The sequence below is a fragment of the Eubalaena glacialis genome, chromosome X, assembly GCF_028564815.1.
Source record: "Eubalaena glacialis isolate mEubGla1 chromosome X, mEubGla1.1.hap2.+ XY, whole genome shotgun sequence".
Lineage (NCBI taxonomy): Eukaryota > Metazoa > Chordata > Mammalia > Artiodactyla > Balaenidae > Eubalaena > Eubalaena glacialis.
Genome location: NC_083736.1, coordinates 17235192 through 17257676, shown reverse-complemented (window position 1 = coordinate 17257676; position 22485 = coordinate 17235192). Strand labels below are relative to the sequence as shown.

General features: G+C 46.1%; 1 protein-coding gene across 7 annotated transcripts in view; it reads left to right on the top strand.

Moving 5' to 3' along the window:
- Positions 1–22485, top strand: part of MAP7D2 (MAP7 domain containing 2) — a 97793-nt gene that overhangs the window by 43870 nt on the left and 31438 nt on the right. For 2 of the 7 annotated variants that reach the window (XM_061178542.1, XM_061178538.1), the window contains exons 2-8: positions 42–119; positions 1241–1404; positions 8518–8629; positions 11661–11771; positions 13645–13767; positions 18906–19060; positions 20662–20789. In XM_061178542.1, coding sequence (XP_061034525.1) covers positions 42–119; positions 1241–1404; positions 8518–8629; positions 11661–11771; positions 13645–13767; positions 18906–19060; positions 20662–20789 — 871 coding nt within the window. The remainder of the gene's footprint in view (positions 1–41; positions 120–1240; positions 1405–8517; positions 8630–11660; positions 11772–13644; positions 13768–18905; positions 19061–20661; positions 20790–22485) is intronic. The other 5 variants (XM_061178539.1, XM_061178541.1, XM_061178540.1 and 2 more) reach the window with 5 other exon arrangements.

Sequence of the window (22485 nt, the reverse complement as noted above, 5' to 3'; positions counted from 1 at the left end):
CGGGGAGAGTGAAGTCTTTCATTGTGTTTTCTCTCTTGTAGGCATGGATGGATTTTTAAAATCTGATGAGAGACAACGACTAGCTAAAGAAAGACGAGAAGAAAGAGAAAAATGTCTTGGTAAGTTGTGCCCTTTGGCTGTTTAGGTCTAAGGGAGTGGAGATGTGATGATGTCTTTTCTCAAGACCCTTAGAAATTTGTGACTGAATGGGAGGAGAACTGGGACAGTTGCTAGGTGAACGTGGAAAACTGGGAGCAAACCCGCACTGCCACTGGCCCGTTCACAGTTGTTATATAATTCTCAGGACAGTTGATTTACTCACTGAGCATGCGTTGAACCTCTGTTACTGGCACTGCGCTAGAGCTGTGGGTAGGATGCTGGAGAACAAGAGACAGTCACCGCCCCCGCCCGCTCAGGCGGCCTCTCCCCAGGGCAGCTAGCAGGGCCATCCTCGGGGGAATGGAGGAAATCGGCACCGAAGGCCATTTCTGTGTTAGGACAGGGAACGCATTGAGAAAGGCTGTCGTACCTCTTGCAGGCTATGGACAGATTCGTCCAACCTGTTCCCCCCAGGGTGCCACGAGGTAGGTGGAGTGGCTTCCCCAGGGCACTGAGACAGATGAGGAGCTTTCGAATCCTACTCCTTGAGTGCCTCCTGCTGGTCGGCTCAGACATTGCGTCCTCCAGGGAACCCTTGCCTGCCTGGCCAGGTGGAGTTAAGGCCCTTAGTAAATGTCTCAGGAAGGAGGCCGGCCGATCCTGTTCATCGTCTTCTGTTTACCCTCACCCAGCTCAGCGTCTGGTGCGTGATGCGTGTACAGCTAACGTGTCCCGAGTGAAGATACCCTGATAGCTCTCATTTCTCAATCCTGCGTGTGGCCTAGCCATTGGGACGAGTCTGACTTGATGGCAATGGCAGGCAGAGCTCCCACGTGCGGGGGCAGTGACTGTCCACTTCCCGTGCATTGTCTCATTCGGTCTCCACAGCACGTGATGTTGCACATGCGACATCCCCACTTCACAGAGGAGGAAACTGAGGCGGAGAGATGACGTGGTTAATATGTCCAGGGTCACCCAGCTAGTGGCGGAGGCGCCAGAACCCTTCATCTCAGTCACTTCAGCCTACGATCCCACCGGGCTCTTTTTTGGGGGTCACTCTTACTTCTGCGTTTTTGGTATTGATCCAAATGGTGTGGGGTGCTCTGGTAATGACACCTCTCTTCTGCCTTCCTTCCCCCAGCTGCCCGGGAGCAGCAGATCCTGGAGAAGCAGAAGAGAGCCAAGCTCCAGTACGAAAAGCAGATTGAGGAGCGATGGCGGAAGCTGGGAGAGCAGCGGCAGCGAGAGGAGCGGAAGAGGGCTGCCGTGGAGGAGAAGAGGAGGCAGCAGCTCCGGGAGGAGGAGGTGAGGGCTGGGCGCCAGCCGGCTCCGCAGCGCACGCTAGCACGGGAACAGAGAGACAGGTCCTTTCAGCTTAGCTGGGGAGTCTCTGCTTCCGGGACAGACACGAGGCTGGAGGACGGGCTGTGAGGGTGGAGGACAGCATGACCTTGTACTCACTGCTGGAGAATCAAATAGTCTACCTTCCGATACAGACGTGCTAGTCTGTTTCTATTTTAATGCATGTTCTTGCTTTAATCATCCTTTCTCTCCAGTTATCTTTTAAAAAAGAAATGGAATGTAATTACCCTGACAGAGTCCTTTATTACTAAACTTTGAAAATATATTTAGAAAGCATATTTGGGGTATAGATTTTCTTAACAAGTGTATTTTAAGGGTGTAATCATAGCCTTGTATCAGGTGATGATCATTTTTTATTCATAAGGTATAGTGACTCATCATTTATTTTTATTTTGTTTACCACTTGTAAAAGCATAAATGTATTACAAATTTTAATACATGATTAGTAAGCAAAAAGGTAAATATTTATTGTAAGTAATAATAGATGGGGATGATATTTGAATGAATTACCCTTGAATGAAGGATTTGTTTATTTTTTTTCCTGATTTTTTAATTGTATTTTTTAAAATTCTTTTTTTAAATTGGAGTACAGTTGATTTACAATGTTGTGTTAGTTTCAGGTATACAGCAGTGATTCAGTGATACATATACATATATTCACTCTTTTTTAGTTTTTTTTCTTTTTTAAAATCTTACTAAATTTATTTTTATTTTATTTTTTTTAACATCTTTATTGGAGTATAATTGCTTTACAATGTTGTGTTAGTTTCTGCTGTATAACAAAGTGTGACTCATCATTTAGTATGAACAATATAGAGGTTTGTTAATCGCCAACACTATAAGATACAGAGATGTTGGTATAAATTCAGTATTTTTTTAATCTCTGAATTGTTATCACTGTCTTTACCCTTTTGTCTTTTTTTTTTTTTTTTTCTTTTTTTTAAAAATTTATTTATTGATTGATTGATTGCTATGTTGGGTCTTCGTTTCTGTGCTAGGGCTTTCTGTATTTGCGGCAAGCGGGGGCCACTCTTCATCGCGGTGCGCAGGCCTCTCACTATTGTGGCCTCTCTTTTTGCAGAGCACAGGCTCCAGACGCGCAGGCTCAGTAGTTGTGGCTCACGGGCTTAAGTTGCTCCGCGGCATGTGGGATCTTCCCAGACCAGGACGCGAACCCGTGTCCCCTGCATTAGCAGGCAGATTCTCAACCACTGCGCCACCAGGGAAGCCCTGTCTTTTTTTAATTAAAAAAAAAAAACACAAACATGCTCACATACACAGAATTAGACCCATCTTTGCCCACAGAGCACAGGCTTAAATGGCGGCTTCTTTGTTCCTCTTAGTGAATGGAGGCCTGAGCCAGGGTCTTAGCCACAGTCGCTGTTGCTCTCGCAGCCCGATCACTGCCTGCCTTTGTCAGCTCCTGGTGCAAATCCCAGCCCTCCCCCTAAGCAGCTGGCAGCCAGGGCCAAGTCTCAGACCCCTCTAGCTCAGTCTCCTCAGCCCAAAACAGACGTGGTCATAGGAGTTAAAGGAGGTGACTTCTGAAAGTGCCAGCAAAGCACCTAGCACAGAGTAGTCGCTCAGAAATGTTAGCTTCCCTTCAGTGCCTTCAGCTGACCCTGGCTGAAGCAAGGTCAAGAGAGAGCTACCCAGGAAAGACTATGGCACAGAGTGTAGAGACCAAGAGAAAAGCCACAGTGCGTTGGGCTGTTTCAGTGACGGAGCGGATCTCTCCTTTCCCAGCCTGGGTATTTGTCGTGAGTGCTGGACCCGCCCCTTTTCTTCCCATCCTCCCTTCCTTGACTCACAGCTTCTCTCTTTTCTCCCTGCTCTCTCCATTTCCACTCCTGACCTCCTGCGGGATTGCTGATTGCAGGGAATGTGTGTCACTGCCGTTTCCAGGAAGGGGTGCTGTGAAGTCACGGGAGACGCTTCCTGAGCCTCTGCCACACCTGACAGTGTCACACGGGTCCACCTTTGAGGAACCCGTGTGACAGATGAGGGGATGGCATGCCAGATGATTGGTCCTGATGCAGCTGACTCGTTAGTGGCTGTGCTTCGGACAATTTCCTGTTTGCTTTGTGTGCTCCCTTTCACCCCTGGTGTGGTGATGGTGGGGAGTGGGGCAGGCTGCCTGCCCGTGGTCAGCACAAACACACATCGAGCTTGCGCCCCTCTTCTCCCCAGACACGGCAGGGCAGGGCTGGGAGCTGGGCCTCCCATGGGTGTAGAGCAACCGGAGGAAGCAGTGGGCTCCCTCCACCACCTGCTCCTGCCCTCTGAGCCCCCGGAGACCCAGGTGGAGCTTAGGGACTCTCCCCATGCAGGCTGGCCTGTTAACCACCTCATCATCAGTGCTCTGCTAATGCAGAGGTCCGATTGGCATTCTCATGGGTGGTCTTTGGAGAGGACAGATAGGTCTCTGCTGTGGGGGCCCTTTCCAAAGGAAAGCCTTTGCATTTGCCCCCATGGTTCGCTGGAGATCTTTGGGAGGGCTGCTGCCTGCTTGGCACATGGCTGTGGAGACTCTCCATCCTCTTCTCAGTGCCAGATTTAAGTCCTTTTTGTCAGGGCCTGTCTCTGTCAACCAGGGAGAAGCCTCCGCAGGAAGATGGTTCATTCCATTTTGCTTCTGTAGCTTGTTGGAAAGTGTTTGCGTTGCCCACAAACTCCTGCCTCTCTGGGTCTGATATTAGGAGCTCATAAAAGGCCTGTTGACTCCTCACCTCCCCACCAGCCCTGCCCTGGCTCCATGTGCCTAGGACTGTTTCCATGATGTCGCTCTTGGTAACGCCTCACATCTGTGTGGGTGAGCCCCAGACTCGGCCTGGAGGCCTCCTCTCCACCAACACAGAAGTGGGCATCACAGCCGGCCTAGCTCCCAGAGGTGTCGAGGGCTGGAAGCTGGTCAGGCCTGTCCTTGGGAAGGGGGAGTCCAGTGTCCAGTTGACACTCTGACCTTGAGCTCGTTTCCTCGCTGGAGGCCGCCTTCTCCTACAGGTGGGTTCTTCCAATCTTCACATGCCACACAGCTCCCAAGATTCAAGCTTCTGGAACAAGCTTTTGTCATCTGCCTGGGTTAAGGCTGACAGCACAATGCGCTCACCCCTTCTCCACTCAGGGAAGTATAGCTTCATGACTAGGGGCCCTGGAAAATGGTATTTGGTGAAGCCACCTCTATGTTCCTCGTGCTAAACGGAAAACCAGGAAAGACCTCTTTCAAAGAGTACCTTCATCTCTGTAAGTTACTTGAACACATCACAACTTCTCATAATCTTCTTGCTTGATACCTAACAAAACCCACCAGGCTGAGTGTAAAAATGAGAACTTTCTGAACTCAACTAAGCAAAAACTTCACTAAGCTGAGCGCTGACTGCTCTCAGAGGGCATTGGCTGGCATGGGGCATGGTGATTACGTGGCTTTCTGGCCAGATGTGGACGTGTTTGCAGGGAGAAGAGCCCTCCACGGAGCCCGGCTTAGGACCGTTTGGGGGCTTGTCCCCATGCTGTCATCCCCAGAACACATGTAGTAAGGGCAGTGGAAAAGGCACAGTCAGCCCTCCACTCCTGCCTGAGACAGTTGTCTGGGTAACAGTGGCCAGGCCAAGCCCTGCTGGAGTCCTTTCATACTGCTCGGCCAGCTCAGTGCGTCACCTTGGTCATGGATCTCCTCTAAGTTCATCCAGGCAGGTCTAGGGCCAGAGCTCAAGGGGTCAAGGGTGAGTTGCCCTCATTCCCTCCTTCCACTAAGCCCCACCCAATAGAGGACATTGTAGGGACAATAATCTGCGTTGCCCTTTCCCCATCCTCTGTTGATCATCAGATGATCCTCAGGAGAGCCAGAACTTGGCAGGAATTGCAGTATGCAGTATGCAGCTGTGATATTTATTAATACCGTTCTTCTGATGTGATTGAACTTTCTCGCACACGCTCTCTCGTGCTCAGCCTTTCCTCTAACCAGTGGTTCTCAGCACCATCCCAGCACCGGCAGCACCCGCATCTCCTGGGAACTTGCGAGAAATGCATTGTCAGCACATTCACCTCATACCTGCTGACTCAGAAACTCTGGGGGTGGGGCTCAGCAACTGGTGATTTAACAAACCCTCCAGGTGATTCTGATGCAGACTCACTCACATTTGAGAACCACTGCTCTAAACTGCCATGTTAACAATCCTCCTCTTCAAACTTGGGTTCAGTTAGCATTGGTTAAGGACTTACTATGCTAGTTGTTATCTTGTAGACTTGAATGATCTGTAATATAGGTAATATCATACCCATTTTATAGACAAGGGAACCGATGCCCAAAGATGACATTAAACGATTAACTCAGGGTCATGGGGCTAAGTAGCAGGCAGAAGTGGGATTTGAATTCATATCTGCTGGTTCCAAGCTAGGATTCTTTGCATTCCATCACATGAAGGAACAGAAAGAGATACACACACATGCTAGGTAATACGGGACTATATGGGACTAACCTCTAATAAGAGTGAAGTGAACCAGTTTTGGTTTTGACATGTTTGAAACATCCGATTCTGACAGCTTGGGTTTTATAAGTCCCCTTACCATAGAGCTTGGTTACCACCTATTTTTAATCATCTCTCCAAAAGTGGGTGACACAGAGTGACTGTGTCTTCTCTCAGGGATAGCGTCATTTTCGTAAGTCTACATACAGTTCAAAGGAATAAATCTCTAATGGTAGAATTTGGAGCAGCTCAGTGGGTTGGGGGTAGATGACAGAGGTATTTTTTCTAAAGGTAACCGAAAGGCTCAGGAGTAGGTCTGGCTTTGGATGAACATTCCCTTAAAATTATGCCCCTCGATAGCTATTCAGTGATACGGTTGGCTGTGAGTCTTGGTGTTCTTTGTTCTCATTGTCTCCTAGTAGATGAAGGACTTTTTTTTTTTTATAAATTTATTTTTTATTTATTTATTTTTGGCTGCATTGGGTATTCGTTGCTGTGAGCAGGCTTTCTCTAGTTGCGGCGAGCCGGGGCTACTCTTCATTGCGGTGCGGGGGCTTCTCATTGCAGTGGCTTCTCTTGTTGCGTGCAGAGCACGGGCTCTAGGCACACGGGCTTCAGTAGCTGTGACACGCGGGCTCAGTAGTTGTGGCTCGCGGGCTCTAGAGCGCAGGCTCAGTAGTTGTGGTGCACAGGCTTAGTTGCTCTGTGGCATGTGAGATCTTCCCGGACCAGGGCTCGAACCCATGTCCCCTGCATTGGCAGGCGGATCCTTAACCACTGCGCCAGCAGGGAAGCCCAAGGACTGTCTCGTGAGGTCTTTCTGGCAGGTAGGCAATATCCCATAACCCACTCAATACTAAATTCACTCTGAGGTGAAAGATTTCAACACTTAAATTAGGTCATTGGTGGGAGGGAGGGGATATGGGGATATATGTATACGTATAGCTGATTCACTTTGTTGTACAGCAGAAGCTAATAAAACATTGTAAAGCAATTATACTCCAATAAAGATATAAAAAAAATTAGGTCATTGGTTAAATAATTGATGTTAAATCCATATAAAGGAATACTATCGAGCCCCAGTGTTGAGTGATCAGACTTCAGTCCTCAAATAGTCAAGAAGTTCTAGTTCCTCCAAGCCCTCATCTTTTCTCAGACAAACCGCTGGGGCTGGCTGTCAGAATTTAATGGGCCAGGGTCTTGAGAACAGGATTCTGCCAGGAAATGCACACTCATTGTAGAGTCTCAGCCAAAAACTAGAGCGCAGTTAATAGCAAATACAAATCTGAGACTTACAGGAGGAAAGAAATCCCCTTTCTGCTCACAGGTCCCTGGAGAAGCTGTCTTTTAGCAAAGTGCTATTCGGAGAAAAATTATGCAGAGGAGGCTGAGATGTGGAGAATGCTCATCTCATCCCTCTGGTGTGGACAAAAGGGACAGATCCAGGCACCTCCTAAGTGACCTTTCTGTGTTTCTAGTGAGTGAAATAAAGGAGCCTTTCCCCGATCCTTAAGTCACGGTCACTCAGTTGGTGCTGCCCTAAATTAATTTTGCTTGCTTGTTTATTTAAGTCATGAGAAAATAGTATCTTTTTGTTTTGAAGTTGGGCTAGGATTAGCCCAGTTCCAGGAGCACCTCAGGGTGGGGTTTTATGAGGGTGAAAAGGTGTTCGTGTAACTGCTTACCCTGTGGGCCTTCTCCAGTGGAGGCAGGGAGCGGATTTGGTATTTGCAGTGTCATTGAGGTGGTGCGGAGCTCAGAATTAGGACAGCTTCACTCCAGTGCCAGGGAAAGACTTGCCAGCAGTCAGGCCCAGCTTTATGAAAAGAACAATTTGGTTAATGCAGGGGCGTGCTTTTGATAAATGCTCTGTTAGGAGAGAAGCCTGGTTGTTGCTTTTCTCTTCTGGCTAAAAACTGTTTAGTTCTTCCTCCCCCCCCCCCCCCCGCCCCACCGTCTAACTCTGAGAATGCATAGATGCTTGATTTTGTGGACACAAGTTTCTCTACTTTTGTCTCTTGTATTTTGAAATATGCAGTATTATCCCCAGATACTACATAGCAGAAAAGAGTTATAATGTAGAGAACAATTAATTCCCCTTTAAGAAGTTCTAAGAGGAAAATGGGACTTTGCAAAATGGACTTCAAAGTCATGGTGTATCCCCCGAAAAAGTTATGCTTAAGGCTATTAAAATTCAAATTATATTTCAGTTTACTCAAATCATAGTCCTTGATGCTTGTCAACAAGAGAGGATGCAGTTGGTTCTAGAGCACAATTCCAGTTCTACTGGATGGTACAGGCCTCAAGGAGTTAATGCTTGTCTGGCATTATTCTTAAACAAATCAAGGCCTGGCTGCGGCAGCAGCCTCTCCCGTGGGAGGGGAGAGGTGCTGGGGCTGGGAGCCAGCACTAGCCGCCTTGTTTACTCTCCGCCCACTGAGAAGGCGCTGGTGTGGTGGGGAGAGCACGCGAGCCTGGGTTTTGGATGCTGAGCGGAGAGCCCCGTCTGGTGACTCACCCCCGCGCGGAGGTGCAGCAGTGCCGCGGGGCTGGGTGGTTAATCTTGCTCTCTCTTGCGTGAACCGGGCAGGAGCGGCTGGAGGCGATGATGCGCAGGTCCCTGGAGCGCACACAGCAGCTGGAGCTGAAGAAGAAGTGCTCGTGGGGAGCCTCACTGGCCGCGGGGCCCGGAGGACGCGATGGTGAGTGAAGGGCTGTCCCTGCATCGCAGGGCCCGGTGGGGAGATCTTGGGGCAGGAGGGGGATCACGGGCAGACTGGCACCCGCAGGATCTGGGGGATGCTTTGTACCGATCTGCAGGTACCTTTTTCGGATGTGATGTTTAAAGCTGCCAAGCTTCCTGTGTATGCATTTCTTGCGAAGGGGATCTGTTCATTCTTCTTGCTCACAAACAGCAGTTGATACAGTAACTGGGCTTTGAGGTAAAACAAAAGAAAAACAAAGAAAATGAATGTAGAGCCTGGTTAACCGGATCCACCTAGCAAGCCCAGAGGTAACCTGATTTCAGGGAAGGTCAATGACAGTAGGCTCAGTCATGGCTGCAGCACGACGGGGAAAGGCTGAGCAGCAGTAACCCCCTAAAAGGGGCTGGGGTTCTTCCCTCCACATTATTTATTTTTGTTGCTTTTTCAGTTTTGTTTTAAGGTGACTTATTTATTTCATTATCCAGTTCATACTCATCTTTAAATTTTCAAATGTTTAATGTATGGATTGTTACTAGTCCCTGGGTGGTTTTGCCCTCTTTTTAGTGTCTTTTCTGTGTCTGCCATTCTGTTATGCAGGAGCTGTATACCAGCTCTTTCTGAGAGCAAATGGGTTTACATGAGTGGTACAGTTTCTTGACTTTGCTGTATTGTGCTTTTAACCTTTTGTCAGTGAATATACTTTTCTTTTCTTTTTTTTCTGAGACGTCAACAACCCATCTCAGTTACTTTTTCTAATTTCCTAATAGAAACTAGAGTCAACCAGAAATTGGGACTTTTTTCTTTTACCTGTCTTTGCTCTGATTTTTTTTTTTTTTGCTGTGTAGGTGAATCAGGAAATACCCCACCCCCTCCTCTAGGTTTAGCAGCCAGCACCCTCCCTCCGGACCCAGGGACCACTGCCGCCGCTGCTGAGTCCACCAACGGTATATCCGAGCATCACTGTGCCGTGGCATTTTGTGATGACTGTCCCGGTCACCCTCCTCCATCACTGTGTCTGTCTCAAGCACTTTTACAATTGATTTCTTAGTCTGACCCCTTAGAACTTTTTTCTAGAAAGTGAATGACATGCCCATATTTCTTTGTTCGTCATCGTGGAGCGTGCATGCCTTACATCCTAGTACCCTGGAGACATTTCATCCTAAGCTCACTAACTTCTGCCTTGAAAATCTTGTCAGTGTTTGACTTCTGTGCATTTAGATCTTCAACGCTCTCATGTATCATTGGTTTTTAGGCATTAAGTAGTAGGGTATTTCAATCACTTCTGGTTACCAGAACCTATAATTACACGGAGTTTTGGGTATTAATGTGATGGATTCCTGGAGAGGTGTTTGAGTTTACCAGTACTAACACTGTGAATCCAAACAAGGAGATAAATTGGCTTTGTTCTTGATTTCCTCTCTCTGATAGGCTCTCTGTTTTGTATACAGGCCTGGGAAATTCTTAGGGTCTAGGTCAAGAATAGAACTAGCAAAACCTTGCTCCCATTTAATAGGGACTTTAGAAATTCAACCCATCTTTGACTGGTAAAGAAAAAACAAGATGTAAAAGGGATACAATATTTCCCAGCCACCCAGAAGGTCAAATTATAGCAGTAGGAATAAATATCCTTGGTCTCCAGCGTTTCTTTGACAAAGAATAATTTTTATTGGTGTTGCTGAGTAGCAGAGACTTTGCCGCCTGGGCCACGTTCACTGTCATATGGGCACTGGCCTTCCCCCAACAGAGAGGGGCAGGTAGAGTTGATAATGACACCTTGGGAATCGTACCCAGGGCCCTGGGACAGGGTGAGGTGAGTGTGGTACTCGACTGGAGCACTTAGTTTAAGGGAGTGGCAGAAATCTCAGTAATCAAGATAAAAGAATATTTTAATCAAGATGAATAGAGAACAATCTATGATGAACAAAATATTGAATTTGCAAAGACCAGTACCATGCTGAGCCATATCGGAGCCTGAGGCAAAAGGGGAAATGTGTACCCCTAGAGACATGGTTTTATGTAATTTCTAATGGTTATTTTTCCCAGAACATTAAAATACTCAAACTGAAACGTTGAAAAGTAGGTGTATTAAAACTCATACCATTTTAAGTTTAAATATTTTATTTATACCCAAACAGACTGTATTATAATTTTACTCCAGTCTAAGTTATTTAAAAATTATTTAGGGTCATCACTTGGTCAGGAGAAATTGTCAAACATGACACTTCTCTCATTTGAAAACAAGATGAGTAGAAGAGTAGATTTTGAAAATATTATTGATGAGTTTGCTTCCTTTAGAGCCGGGGTCACACATCTTTCCTTTTGCCTCAAGCTCGGATATGGCTTGGCTGGCACTGTGAGCACCTCTCGGGTTGCCGCAGTCGTTTCACTTAGAAGCCCGTCTAAAATAACGGTGGGAAATTAAGAGTACCAAACCCAGGACCACATTTTAAAATCCTAACCGTAAACAGTCATAGCCTTTGAGAAAGGGCCATTGTGACCCCATCTCTTGATAAAAGGAAGAAACCAACTGCTACAGGTTGTTCTGCTTTAAATACAGCTCCTTGCTTTACAAATTACTTCTCTCTGCAACCTGAGCTCTAGATAACCTCAGAAAAAGTCCGGTTTCACCTCACCCAGTCTCAGTCAGATCGTAGAACATTTTGCAGTGGTGCTTTGTCTCTGGGTCCAGGTTGGTTTTGTTTTTGTGTGGTCTGAATTTACTTAAAAGTCCCTGGACACAAGGAAGTGGTTGGCTGGTGGGATTAACAGGGCTTTAGTTGAACAGTTGAGTGAGGCTGAACATTTGGAGTCAAAGAGAAACACGAAGTTGAGCAATAGAAGGGAAGAACTTGCTTCAGACGGATGGCTGCTGTGGCCCGGGCATTCCCAGACGCGCCAAGTGGAGGGCAGGGAGCTGGAAGCAGTGGTTTTGGAGGCGTGTGGATGAGGACAGGAGGACACTTTGGGAAATGTGTTTCTTAGTCTAGAGTGGTGTGAATACCAATGTCTTTAATGCATTTCTCTGCAGCATGTGACAAACTTTCAACATCAACCATGAATTTGCCAAAGCAGACGGAGCCTCCCATGAGTAAGCGCCTGTCTTCATCCACCGCGACAATGTCCTATTCCCCAGACCGAGGCAAGTGAACGTGTAGACCTGGTCTGTCCAGTTTTCTTCTTTCTAGCGTGAGCGTGTTAACGTTGGTCTTTGGGAGAGCCCCTCTTGAGCCTTCTGCAAATAGCCCCATTCTCCTAGCCTTGCGATCTGTGCGTGGGAGCCCCAGGGCCTCACTAATAGGACTTTGGAATGTGGCAACGCGCTCTTCACAACCAGGTCATTGTTGAATAGGGACAGGAGTTAATGCTATGCTCACAGTCTGAAAGAGACTTCCATTTTCCACAGTGCGTGTAGACGTTATCCTGGCCTGGGGTTAATTGACCAGTGGGCAGATGTGATTGTTAAAAAAGTAACTGCCCAGTTATTGGTGCGATATTGTTGATTAGCCAGAAACGGCGGGATTGATGAGGCAGAGAGGTACGTGGGAGACTTAGATGAGTGAAAAAAATGGGGCTCTGCTCTTGTCTGTGGTTTGTAAGCCTGCCCGTTTCTCTTTTGAAAACAGAAGTTCAGAACTAATATGAAATCTTTAAAAGGGCAAAAGGATGGGTGGCCTTTTCTGGCGCTCTGTTTTGAGGTGAGAGATGGTATGTATAGGACGGGTGCCAGTTCCAGAAACTGAATAGATATAAAATCACCCATGTTCTAATGGAGGCTCAGAGAAGGCACTAAAAGTCTGAATTGCTACCTTTCAGAGTTTGTAGGTTAAGGAAGGGAGGGAAGCTCTCCATACATTAAATGCGTATCTTAAAGCATCACTGAAGAAGTGTCAGGTGCCAGTGGAGTACGTAACACATCGAGTCATCACCAGGGGGTGAGCAGGAGGGTGTTTGTGACTCTGAAGAGGCCGGTGTGCGTTCCTGGTTTTTTTCCACTGGCTTTGACCTTGCGCCTCCAGCACAGAGGTCTGTCATGTGTGGCAGAGACCCCATAAGTGTCAGTGTTGATGCTCTCTGATGCAGTTCATGGGTAAGCGCTGGAAACCTTGAATTAACTAGGAGCTGGATGAGAAAACATCTACATGCTTTTAATTCTGTATAGCTGTTCCATTTGTGAGTATATCCCATAGGTTTTCATTAATTCATATGGTTACAAGTTGATGTTAAATTCATATTTGCATTGATTAATGTGTAAAGATAATCAGTATGTTATTATATATTTTTGGCAACTGAATTATCTGCTTGTGGATTATTAATTGAAAATTTGAAATTCCCAAGCCATTTACTGGCTAGTGGATACCCAAAGAAGAAAACTTTTCAAGTCATTGAAAAGTTAATCCATTATCTTATAATATGTTCCGAAACCATCAAAATAACATTTCAGTCACTGAATTTTAGATTATGGATACTACTACTTCCATTAAAGCTGATAATTAGTTGGCTATTTTTTTTTAATGTTTCTTATTTAACTTTTGCCCTTACTTGCGTGGGAAAAGTATGAAAGGATGCATATTTCTACATTAACAAAATCAGTGTGTTATGAAATATTTCCTAACAGAGGGCCTAAAACAAGTGTTTTGTAGGAGTAATCTTTTTCTCCAATGTTAGATCTACTTGGTGAGTAAATGGTTTCTTGAGTCCCTGTGACACCTTGGAATATGGGCTAATTCTCTTCGGGTGGTACAGGTGATACTCTAATTCTGTAACAGCATGTTGAATGAATTCTGGCACCCCAAGAGAAGTAACACACTCTCCCAAGCTCTAAATGACACAGCGTCTGTTTTCTTTTACTATGACAAGCTCCGAAGCCATCCTTTGCTACAATATTTTTTCTTTCCACATTCGTTCTGCCACCCAAAAGTTGATTTGCATCATGCACTGTGTTGTTTTAGGCATTTTATTTTGTTTTGTTTTAATTTTGCTTTTTAAAATTTTCATTTGATTCCGTCCCTCAGCTCATCGCACGCACCTTAGTTCCATGGAAACCTTTCTTGTTATGCGACTGTTGACACCCACACAGGCTTCTTTAGCCAGAAGCAGAAGTGCACTCATGCTCTCTGAGCAGGCCAGTCACTCAGGTAAAAGAGGCCAAGCTGGTGACACTGAGGAAAATGCCCCAAATGGTATTGGTTGGCCTTTGAGTTATTCCTGAATTTTTATATCTTGCTTCACATTTGTTGGCTTCATGAAATGTCTTCTATGGTTAATAACATTTTCTACCCACCAGTGTTTTATTGTTGCTATATTTCTTTTCTTTCAAGTGTCACAGAGGTGAGTAAATTATTTTATGATTGAGGGCATGTGGATTAGGAAAAAAAAATCCATCTCATTAGCTATGGCGGTTAGTAGACTTTTTTAAATAGACGGTTTGGTAAAGTAGCCTATAAACTGCAATCTCAGAAGTTCCATAACCAGCTCTACCACTTACTAGCTCTTACCACTTTGGGTGAGTTAATTAACCTCTCTAAGCCTCAGTTTCCTCATCTCTAAAGTGGAGTTATTTTAAATTGTCATGAGGATTAAATGAGATAGCACAATGATGGACACAGTCAGAACAGGTATCTAGAGCCTCACTACTCAAGAGGTGGTCCATGGACCAACAGCATTGGTATTACCTGGGAGCTTTTTAGGAGGATGGACTCTCAGGCCCCGCCAGACCTGCACATTGACGTCCAAGAAACAGTGGGCCACACCATCAAAGCCCTTCCTTGACCAAAGCAGATCAAACCATCATGGCAAGTTTAATGGGGACTAAAAAAAAAAAAAAAAATTAATGGGCACTAGTGTTCCCTGTTTGCAAGTGAGTAATGCCGTGTCCACATTAGGGCATGTCTGGTCTCCGTGTCAGTTCCCAAGATATAGTGCATTCAGTGAGGTAACATATAAATGACATATTGTCCTCTACCTAGTTCTACCTGTTTCCAAGTAGTTGTGCTGTTTCTGCAGAGAATATATACAAATGGCCAATAAGCACATGACAAGATGCTGAACATCCTTAGTCATTAGGGAAATGCAAATCAAAACCATAATGAGATACTACTTCCCACTACTAGGATGGCTAAAATTCAAAGAAAAAAAGGATAATACAGTTGACTCTTGAACAATTTAGGGGTTGGGGGTACCAGCCCGCCTCAGTCAAAAATCTGCATATAACTTTATAATCAGCCCTCTGTATACTTGGTTCCCTATCCGCAGATTCAACTAGCCACAAATAGTACCGTAGTATTTACTATTGAATAAAATCTGCGTGTAAGTGGACCCATGCGGTTCAATCCTGTGTTGTTCAAGAGTCAACTGTAATATGTATTGGCGAGGATGTGGGAGAAATTGTAACCTTTATACATTGCTGGTGGGAATGTAGAATGTGCAGCTGCTTTGGAAAACAGTCTGGCAAGTTTTTCAAAATGTTAGCGTTACCACATGAACCAACAATTCTACTCTTTGGTATAGAGTCAAGGAAATTGAAAACGTACACAATGAAGTATACAAGTATTCTCAGCAGCATTCTTCAGATTAGCCACAATGTGGAAACAACCCAGATATCCAACAACAGACGAATGGACAAACAAAATGTGTTTATCCATAAAGTGGAATATTATTCAGCTATAAAAAGGAATAAATTACTGATACATGCTACGTGATGAACCTTGAAAACATTATGTTCAGTGAAAGAAGCCAGGCAGAAAATGCCACAAGTTTTATGATTCCATTTTTATAAAATGTCTGGAATAGACAAATCCAGAGAGACAGTAAATAAGTGGTTACTAGGGACTAGGGGAGGGGGAAGAGGAGTGAGTGCTTAATGGGCACAGGGTTTCTTTTGGGGGTGTTGAAAATGTTCTGGAATTAGACTGTAGTTACGGTTGCACAACCTTGTAAATATACTAAAAACCACTAAATTGTACACCTTTATGATATATGAATTCTATCTCAAACAAATAAACAAAAAATTCCTGGGAAGTAGGAAGTATCCCCATTTTGAGAATGAGAAATGTGTCAGGAGGACCACTCCCAGGATCGATGATTCTCTAGGAGAGCTCAGAGCTATGATTTATTACGGCAAAAAGCTACAGAGCAAAATCAGTGAAGGGAAAGGGTACAAGGAACAAAGTCCAGGGAAGACCGGGCACAGGCTCCCAGCGTCCTCTCCCAGTGGAGTCACACAGGACACGTTCCCCCAGCAATGAATTAGTACATGTATGAAGTGTTGCCAACCACAGAAGCCCATTAGAGACTCAGTGCCCAGAGTTTTTAGTGGGGGCTGGTCACGTGGGCACCCCCTGCCAGGTATGTACCCAAATTCCAAACTCAGAAGGAAAGCAGGTGTTCAGCGTAAGTCATGTTGTTTGTACAAACAGGTTAGGCACAGTGAGCCACTCTTACCAGTTAACGGTGGGAACTCTGCCCAAATCCAAGTTCCCCGATGCCGGGGCCAGCGTGGTAAGCAGGCCTTTCCAGGGAGAGCAGTTAGGCCTGCTGTGTTTTTTCTGTTCTTCTCTGCACAGTTCACCCCCTTGGTCCTTGGCCACGGTGTCTTTACGGCAGAATTATTATCAATAGGAGCTCGTATAGCAGGCTGAGGCCAACCTACCGTGTGGATCTCACTTGTGCCATGTAGGGGTGCTGGACTTAGACAGTTAGGACACAGACCAGTCACCATCAAGGTCTGTCCTAGAAAGCCAGCTGGCTTCCTCCGTAAGTTTCCGTATGAACCTCTTCTACCTGGCCTGAGGCATCAATTCAGGCCCAGCCAGCGCTGGGCAGTAAGGTGAAGCTGGCCCGAAGCCTTCCAGGGCTGAGGCAGTGTCGTGATGGTACAAGTACAGTCCCCGAGAGCACACGTGTCCCCTGGAAACAGAGTTTATGATGTCCGGGCACCCCACGCAGGACGTGCATTGGGCAGGCAGTCCAGGCTCACAGGGTCCCCCCCGCTCTCAGTCCTTGCTTTCAGAGGCACTGCCTGAGGCGGTCCATTCCAAACAGTTCTGCCAGCGACCCTGGCTTCATCTCCTGCCGAGTGTGGACTGCGTGTGGAGGTGTTGAGCGGGGACTGCGCAGGAGCTGGCCTGCCCCTGCCGTCTCACGGTCATGCTGTCACCTGCAATCTGTCTGAATCTGAAGCGCTGGCAGCAGCTTGCAAAGGCAGTGTGGTTTTCCTTCAGCAAGAGGGGAGAGTTCCCAGAAACAGTTCTGGAAGAGAAAGATCGTGAATGCCCTTCCCCTGGCCCTCCCCTGCACCACTCCAGGGGGGCTGGGTTTTGTTGTTTTTCTCCATTGTTATCAGCATGCCCCTTTCAATAACCACAACTTTACATTTTCTCAGTCATCCTCTACTCTCACATGGACCTTTCATCTAGAAGGGTTGAATGCAAGAAGGACAAGAGCATATTTATTTTAAAAAAAAATGTGTCCAACTTAAGCAGAATGACACATCATGCTCAGAAACTAGGACAAAATCCTGAATTTTCAAAAAATTTCAAATTAGGTTTGCATCATCCCCCGTCTCTTCCATCCTCTTCATTTATCCCGTGAGCAGCCTAGAAAAGATCAGGCCCTTTTCAGGGGCGGGTGCATTGAACAAGTTGCCTTTCTGAGGTGTGCGTAGCGGGAGAAGGGCAAGGGAAGTAGAGTCAGGCTCTCGGTCCGTTGTTAACAAACCGTAGCCAATCTGGAAAGTCAAACACCAGACGTCTTGTTTCATCAGCAGTGGTGCATCCCCCAGAGGGGGATGGTCCCATCAGAGAACGAGCCCTTTCCTGTGTGCATTTGTCTGTGACCCGGATGGTCCAGCCAGCATCTGTGATGTTTTCTCAGATTAGGGCCCCACGGAGGGGTGTTCTGTATCTACAGTGGTTCCGGGTTGATTTTTAAAACTTCAAAAGTGTGTTTCTGTCTGGAGATTGCCTCTCTTTTTACAACTCCCTTTTCCCAGGGGCTCCATTATGCAAAAATCACCAGGTATGGAGACTTGTTCTGGTTCCACTACTCAGAATTTAAATTCCAGCTAAACCACTGGTGGTAAAAAGCAAGGAGGTTGTGTCCCACTTCCACTTGGAGGAGAAAGTGAAAACTAAAGGCATCACCTGGGCTGCACTCTTTCCCTCACTTAAGCCAGCATGGCCAAAAGCAGCCAGAGGATCGAGCAAGCCAGCACTTGGAGTTCCATGGGTCATCTTCAGATTCCATAGGTATTTCACCTCTCGCAGCAGACAGCAGCTTGGCTGCTGTTTCCTCTGGTGGGGGGCTCCATAGCCACCAGGCACCAGAGGGTCGTCATCCTCCGCCCCTGTCTCCTTCCTTTTACCAAACAATGCTTTTACTATACATCAGGGAATCAGGGTCTTTCTCACGATTCCTGCTTCTGACACCAATTGTGTCAGGGGTCCCCAAGACCACCCCGGGTTCAGTGATTCGCTAGGAGGACTCAGAGGACTCAGCGTGTGGTGGCGCTCGTAGCTGTGATGTTGCAGCGGAAGGCTGCAGAGCACAATCAGCACAGGGAATTGGCGCACGGGCGAGTCCAGAGGACACCAGGTGCAGCTTTCCAAGAGTCCCCTCCCAGTGGAGTCACACAGGATGTGCCTGAGTCCCCCAGCAACGAGCTGCGACAACACGCGTGAAATGTTGCCAACCAGGGAGGCTCGTTAGAGACTCAGCGCCCAGCACTGGTCACGTAGGCTTCCCCTGCCGGGCACATACCACATTCCATACCCAGAGCAAGAAAGCAAGATCAGTCATGTTGTTTGTACAGACAGCTTAGGCACAGTGAGCTACTCATCAGTTAATGGTGAGAACCCTCCTGAAATCCAAGTTTCCAGATGCTTACAGGGGTCAACCTTGTGAACAGGCCCTTCCAAGGACAGCAGTCAGGTCTGCTATGTTAACTCTCTCCTGTACAAGGAAATTGACATTTAGAGAGGTTAAGTCACCTACCCAAGGTGATCCAGCTATTAGGTGATGGTGCTAGGCCCATCTGGCTCCAAAGCCCAGATTTTGAACTCCTGAAATGAACTGGACTCTTGAGCATTGAGTATGGGGGTCTTTTAAGATACGGTCTATTCTGTGTACACTAGAAAAAGTATGGTGGTATTTTGAGAATGTGGATTGCCCGTGTCATGTTTTAACAGAAATGTGGTGTTCTTCCCAACCCTCTGTTCCCCCTACTTTTTCCGTCTATGCTGCCTGTGTCTCTGGGTTTTATACTGTAACTCTCTAGTATCCCATGCCTGTCCTCGTGTAGCTCCTGCTGGCCCCCTTAAATCTTCCTACAAGTCTTCTCCCACTCGAAATGCCGAGAAGAAGAAGACGACATCTACATCTGGCGTAGGAGATGCTGGGAAAGGAGCCCCTGCAGGAGCGGAGGCCTCCCCGGTATGTTTATACTCACTCACCCCTCGGGACTGGTTTATCTGACAGTGTGATTACTCCCTGCACTTGACCTGGGGTCTATTTCCATCAATCTCCAGGGACTGCTCAAGGGGCAGATTTGGTTTAAAATTGCACCCAACCTTTGAAAATCATTTAACTTTTTGCACCCTCCTAAATCTTAGTGCCTTGGAACAGATTCCTAAAGCCCTTGTCCTCGTTATAGCCTGTCCTCCAGAGGACGGGCGTCAGAAGGAATGTTCCGAGTGCCCTTTCTCTGCTTCTTTAAGGATGTCTGATTCTGGGCCAGTCTTGCCTCTACAGGCAACCAGAACTGAAGTTCTAGGTCAACCTTCATCCACAACAGTGGCCTTTAAACATTTTTGTCGTCATGGTAACACTATCAGTAAGGCAGATGTTGAGCAGGTACCCCCGATTGTGTATATTTGTTTAGAAATTATACACGCCATACTACTTTCATTAGTTACACTTGCTATGTAACAAATTACTCCAAACCTTAGCAGCTTAAAGCCAATGTTTATTACCTCACTGGTTCTTTGGGTCAGAAATTGAGGATGGCTTAGCTGGGTGGTTCTGGTTCAGGGTCTCTCATGAGGGTGTGGTCAGGACGGCAGCCAGGGCTGCAGTCGTCAGAAAGCTTGACTGGGGCTCTTCCAGGACAGCTCACTCACATGGCCGTTGGCAGGAGGCCCCAGCTCCTTACTGCATGGACCTCTCCAGAGAGCTGCTTGAGTGTCCAGATAACATGGCAGCTGGCTTCCCCTAGAGCAAGAGATCAGAGAGAGAGAGAGAGAGAGAGACCAAACCCATGCTTGAGGAGAAGGGAACTGAGCTCCACCTGTTAAAGCAAGGAGCATCAAATGACATGTGGACTCATTTTAAACACCACATTACCATTGGGCATTTATTTTATAACACCATATTTATTTTTTTAATCCAGTGTGATCCCAAGGTTCTCACAGGAGAAGTGAATGTTTCAGACCCTAGGGTTTTACTGCTGGGTGGACTCCTGTGGGAGGGGGCTAATGTATGTGGGCATGGGGGCTGCATGAGGATTTGCTGCGGAAAATCACAATCGGGAGAGAAGGGAACCACCGTTGCAGACTGCCTGCCGCGGGCCAGTCACAGAGGCCCATGTGAGGCAGGCCATGGGGAAGACACAGAGGGATGGAGGGGTGGCAGTCCCCGTTAAACTGGGTACACTGTAAGGGTCCCCAGCTCACTGTCTTGCACCCACCTATAGCTTTTTTTTTTAATGGTGATTGTATATCTTTGTACTCATTCCAGCTTCTGTATGTCCAGGACCATAGTCTGGTTCCATTGTTAGCTTTTTGTAAGATAACAAGGAGAAGGCGGTCTTTATGTTTTAAGGCTGAGGTTTTTTGGTTTTTTTTTTAACTGAATGACCTAAATATGATGACCCCCTGGTGCTTCTCTGCAAAGATTCCCATTGTGGGAAGCAGTATAGCTCCGTATGGTTCCTTCTGAAAGAAAGCTGTGCATTGCTTCTATCTGGGGTATTTTTAGAAATTGTAGAAGTAATGGCAGTCATGGGCCATGGCCGTCCTATTCTATGTCCCCTACAGACGGAGAAGATGAAGAGGGGGCCGAGAACAACAACTTCCGTTCCCAGCGTGGGCCTCATGTCCCCTCTGAGAAGATGCGATTTTCCAGCAGGCGTTTCTAAGAGGTCATCTTCTCCTGTGACACCCAAGTAAGCATCTTTCCCCTTCACCATAGTCGGATGGTTAAAGCAGTTTGGGGGGCTCTGTGCCGTGTGCCTCCAGCTCCCCCACGAGGCGTGCCCGGCCCGCCGAGGTGCGCTTTGTATCTTCTAGATAAATGATGTGCTCTTGAGGGCTTTGCTGCCTGGTAAATACTGGACTCTGATTTACCGAGATGAACCATTCGGCGTGTTTTCTCAGGTCCATTAGTCCCATTCTGCTTTTCTGGCATTCCCCTTCTTTCTCCTTCAGCTGCATCTGGAGTGAAGTGATTGCATTGTGCTTGGGCTCTGGAGCCCCTGTGCTCCACACTCGCTCTCACACCCTCTCTCGTCTTGTCTCTTTAACAGAGAGGCAATAATAACTTATCAGTCCCCATCAGCTGTATGTTTTTTTAATGAAGCCAATGAAAAACTGTGTAACTGGAAAACAAATTTACACTGTGTGACCGCTGACTTAGGTCTTTAAAACATTTTACTGCTAGTAACTGACAAGAACGACTCAGTAAATAACTCATTCCAGCAGTAGAATGGAAACATGTTCAGTAGTATTGAGAGAGAAAGAGAAATATGATTTTAATTTGGAAAAAAGGAAACTCTTTATATAGAGAGAATCATATAAAACTTGTTTGGTGCATCAGTTTGGTTCAGAGAACATAGGATAATACACAGATTTAATGAACACTTGGGAATTTTTTTTTCTTTCCTTAACCTTTTTTTTTCTTTTTTTAATATTTTTTAATTTTATTTATTTTTTTATACAGCAGGTTCTTATTAGTCATCAATTTTATACACATCAGTATATACATGTCAATCCCAATCTCCCAATTCATCTCCCCCCCACCCTTCCCCCTTGGTGTCCATACATTTGTTCTCTACATCTTTGTCTCAATTTGTGCCCTGCAAACCGGTTCATCTGTACCATTTTTCTAGGTTCCACATACATGCGTTAATATACGATATTTGTTTTTCTCTTTCTGACTTACTTCGCTCTGTATGACAGTCTCTAGATCCATCCACGTCTCAACAAATGACCAAATTTTCTTCCTTTTTATGGCTGAGTAATATTCCATTGTATATATGTACCGCATCTTCTTTATCCGTTCGTCTGTCGATGGGCATTTAGGTTGCTTCCATGACCTGGCTATTGTAAATAGTGCTGCAGTGAACATTGGGGTGCATGTGTCTTTTTGAATTATGGTTTTCTCTGCATATATGCCCAGTAGTGGGATTGCTGGATCATATAGTAATTCTATTTTTAGTTTTTTAAGGAACCTCCATACTGTTCTCCATAGTGGCTGTATCAATTTACATTCCCACCAACAGTGCAAGAGGGTTCCCTTTTCTCCACACCCTCTCCAGCATTTGTTGTTTGTAGATTTTCTGATGATGCCCATTCTGACTGGTGTGAGGTGATACCTCATTGTAGTTTTGATTTGCATTTCTCTAATAATTAGTGATGTTGAGCATATTTTCATGTGCTTCTTGGCCATCTGTATGTCTTCTTTGGAGAAATGTCTCTTTAGGTCTTCTGCCCATTTTTGGATTGGGTTGTTTGTTTCTTTAATATTGAGCTGCATGAGCTGTTTATATATTTTGGAGATTAATCCTTTGTCCATTGATTCCTTTGCAAATATTATCTGCCATTCTGAGGGTTGTCTTTTCGTCTTGTTTATGGTTTCCTTTG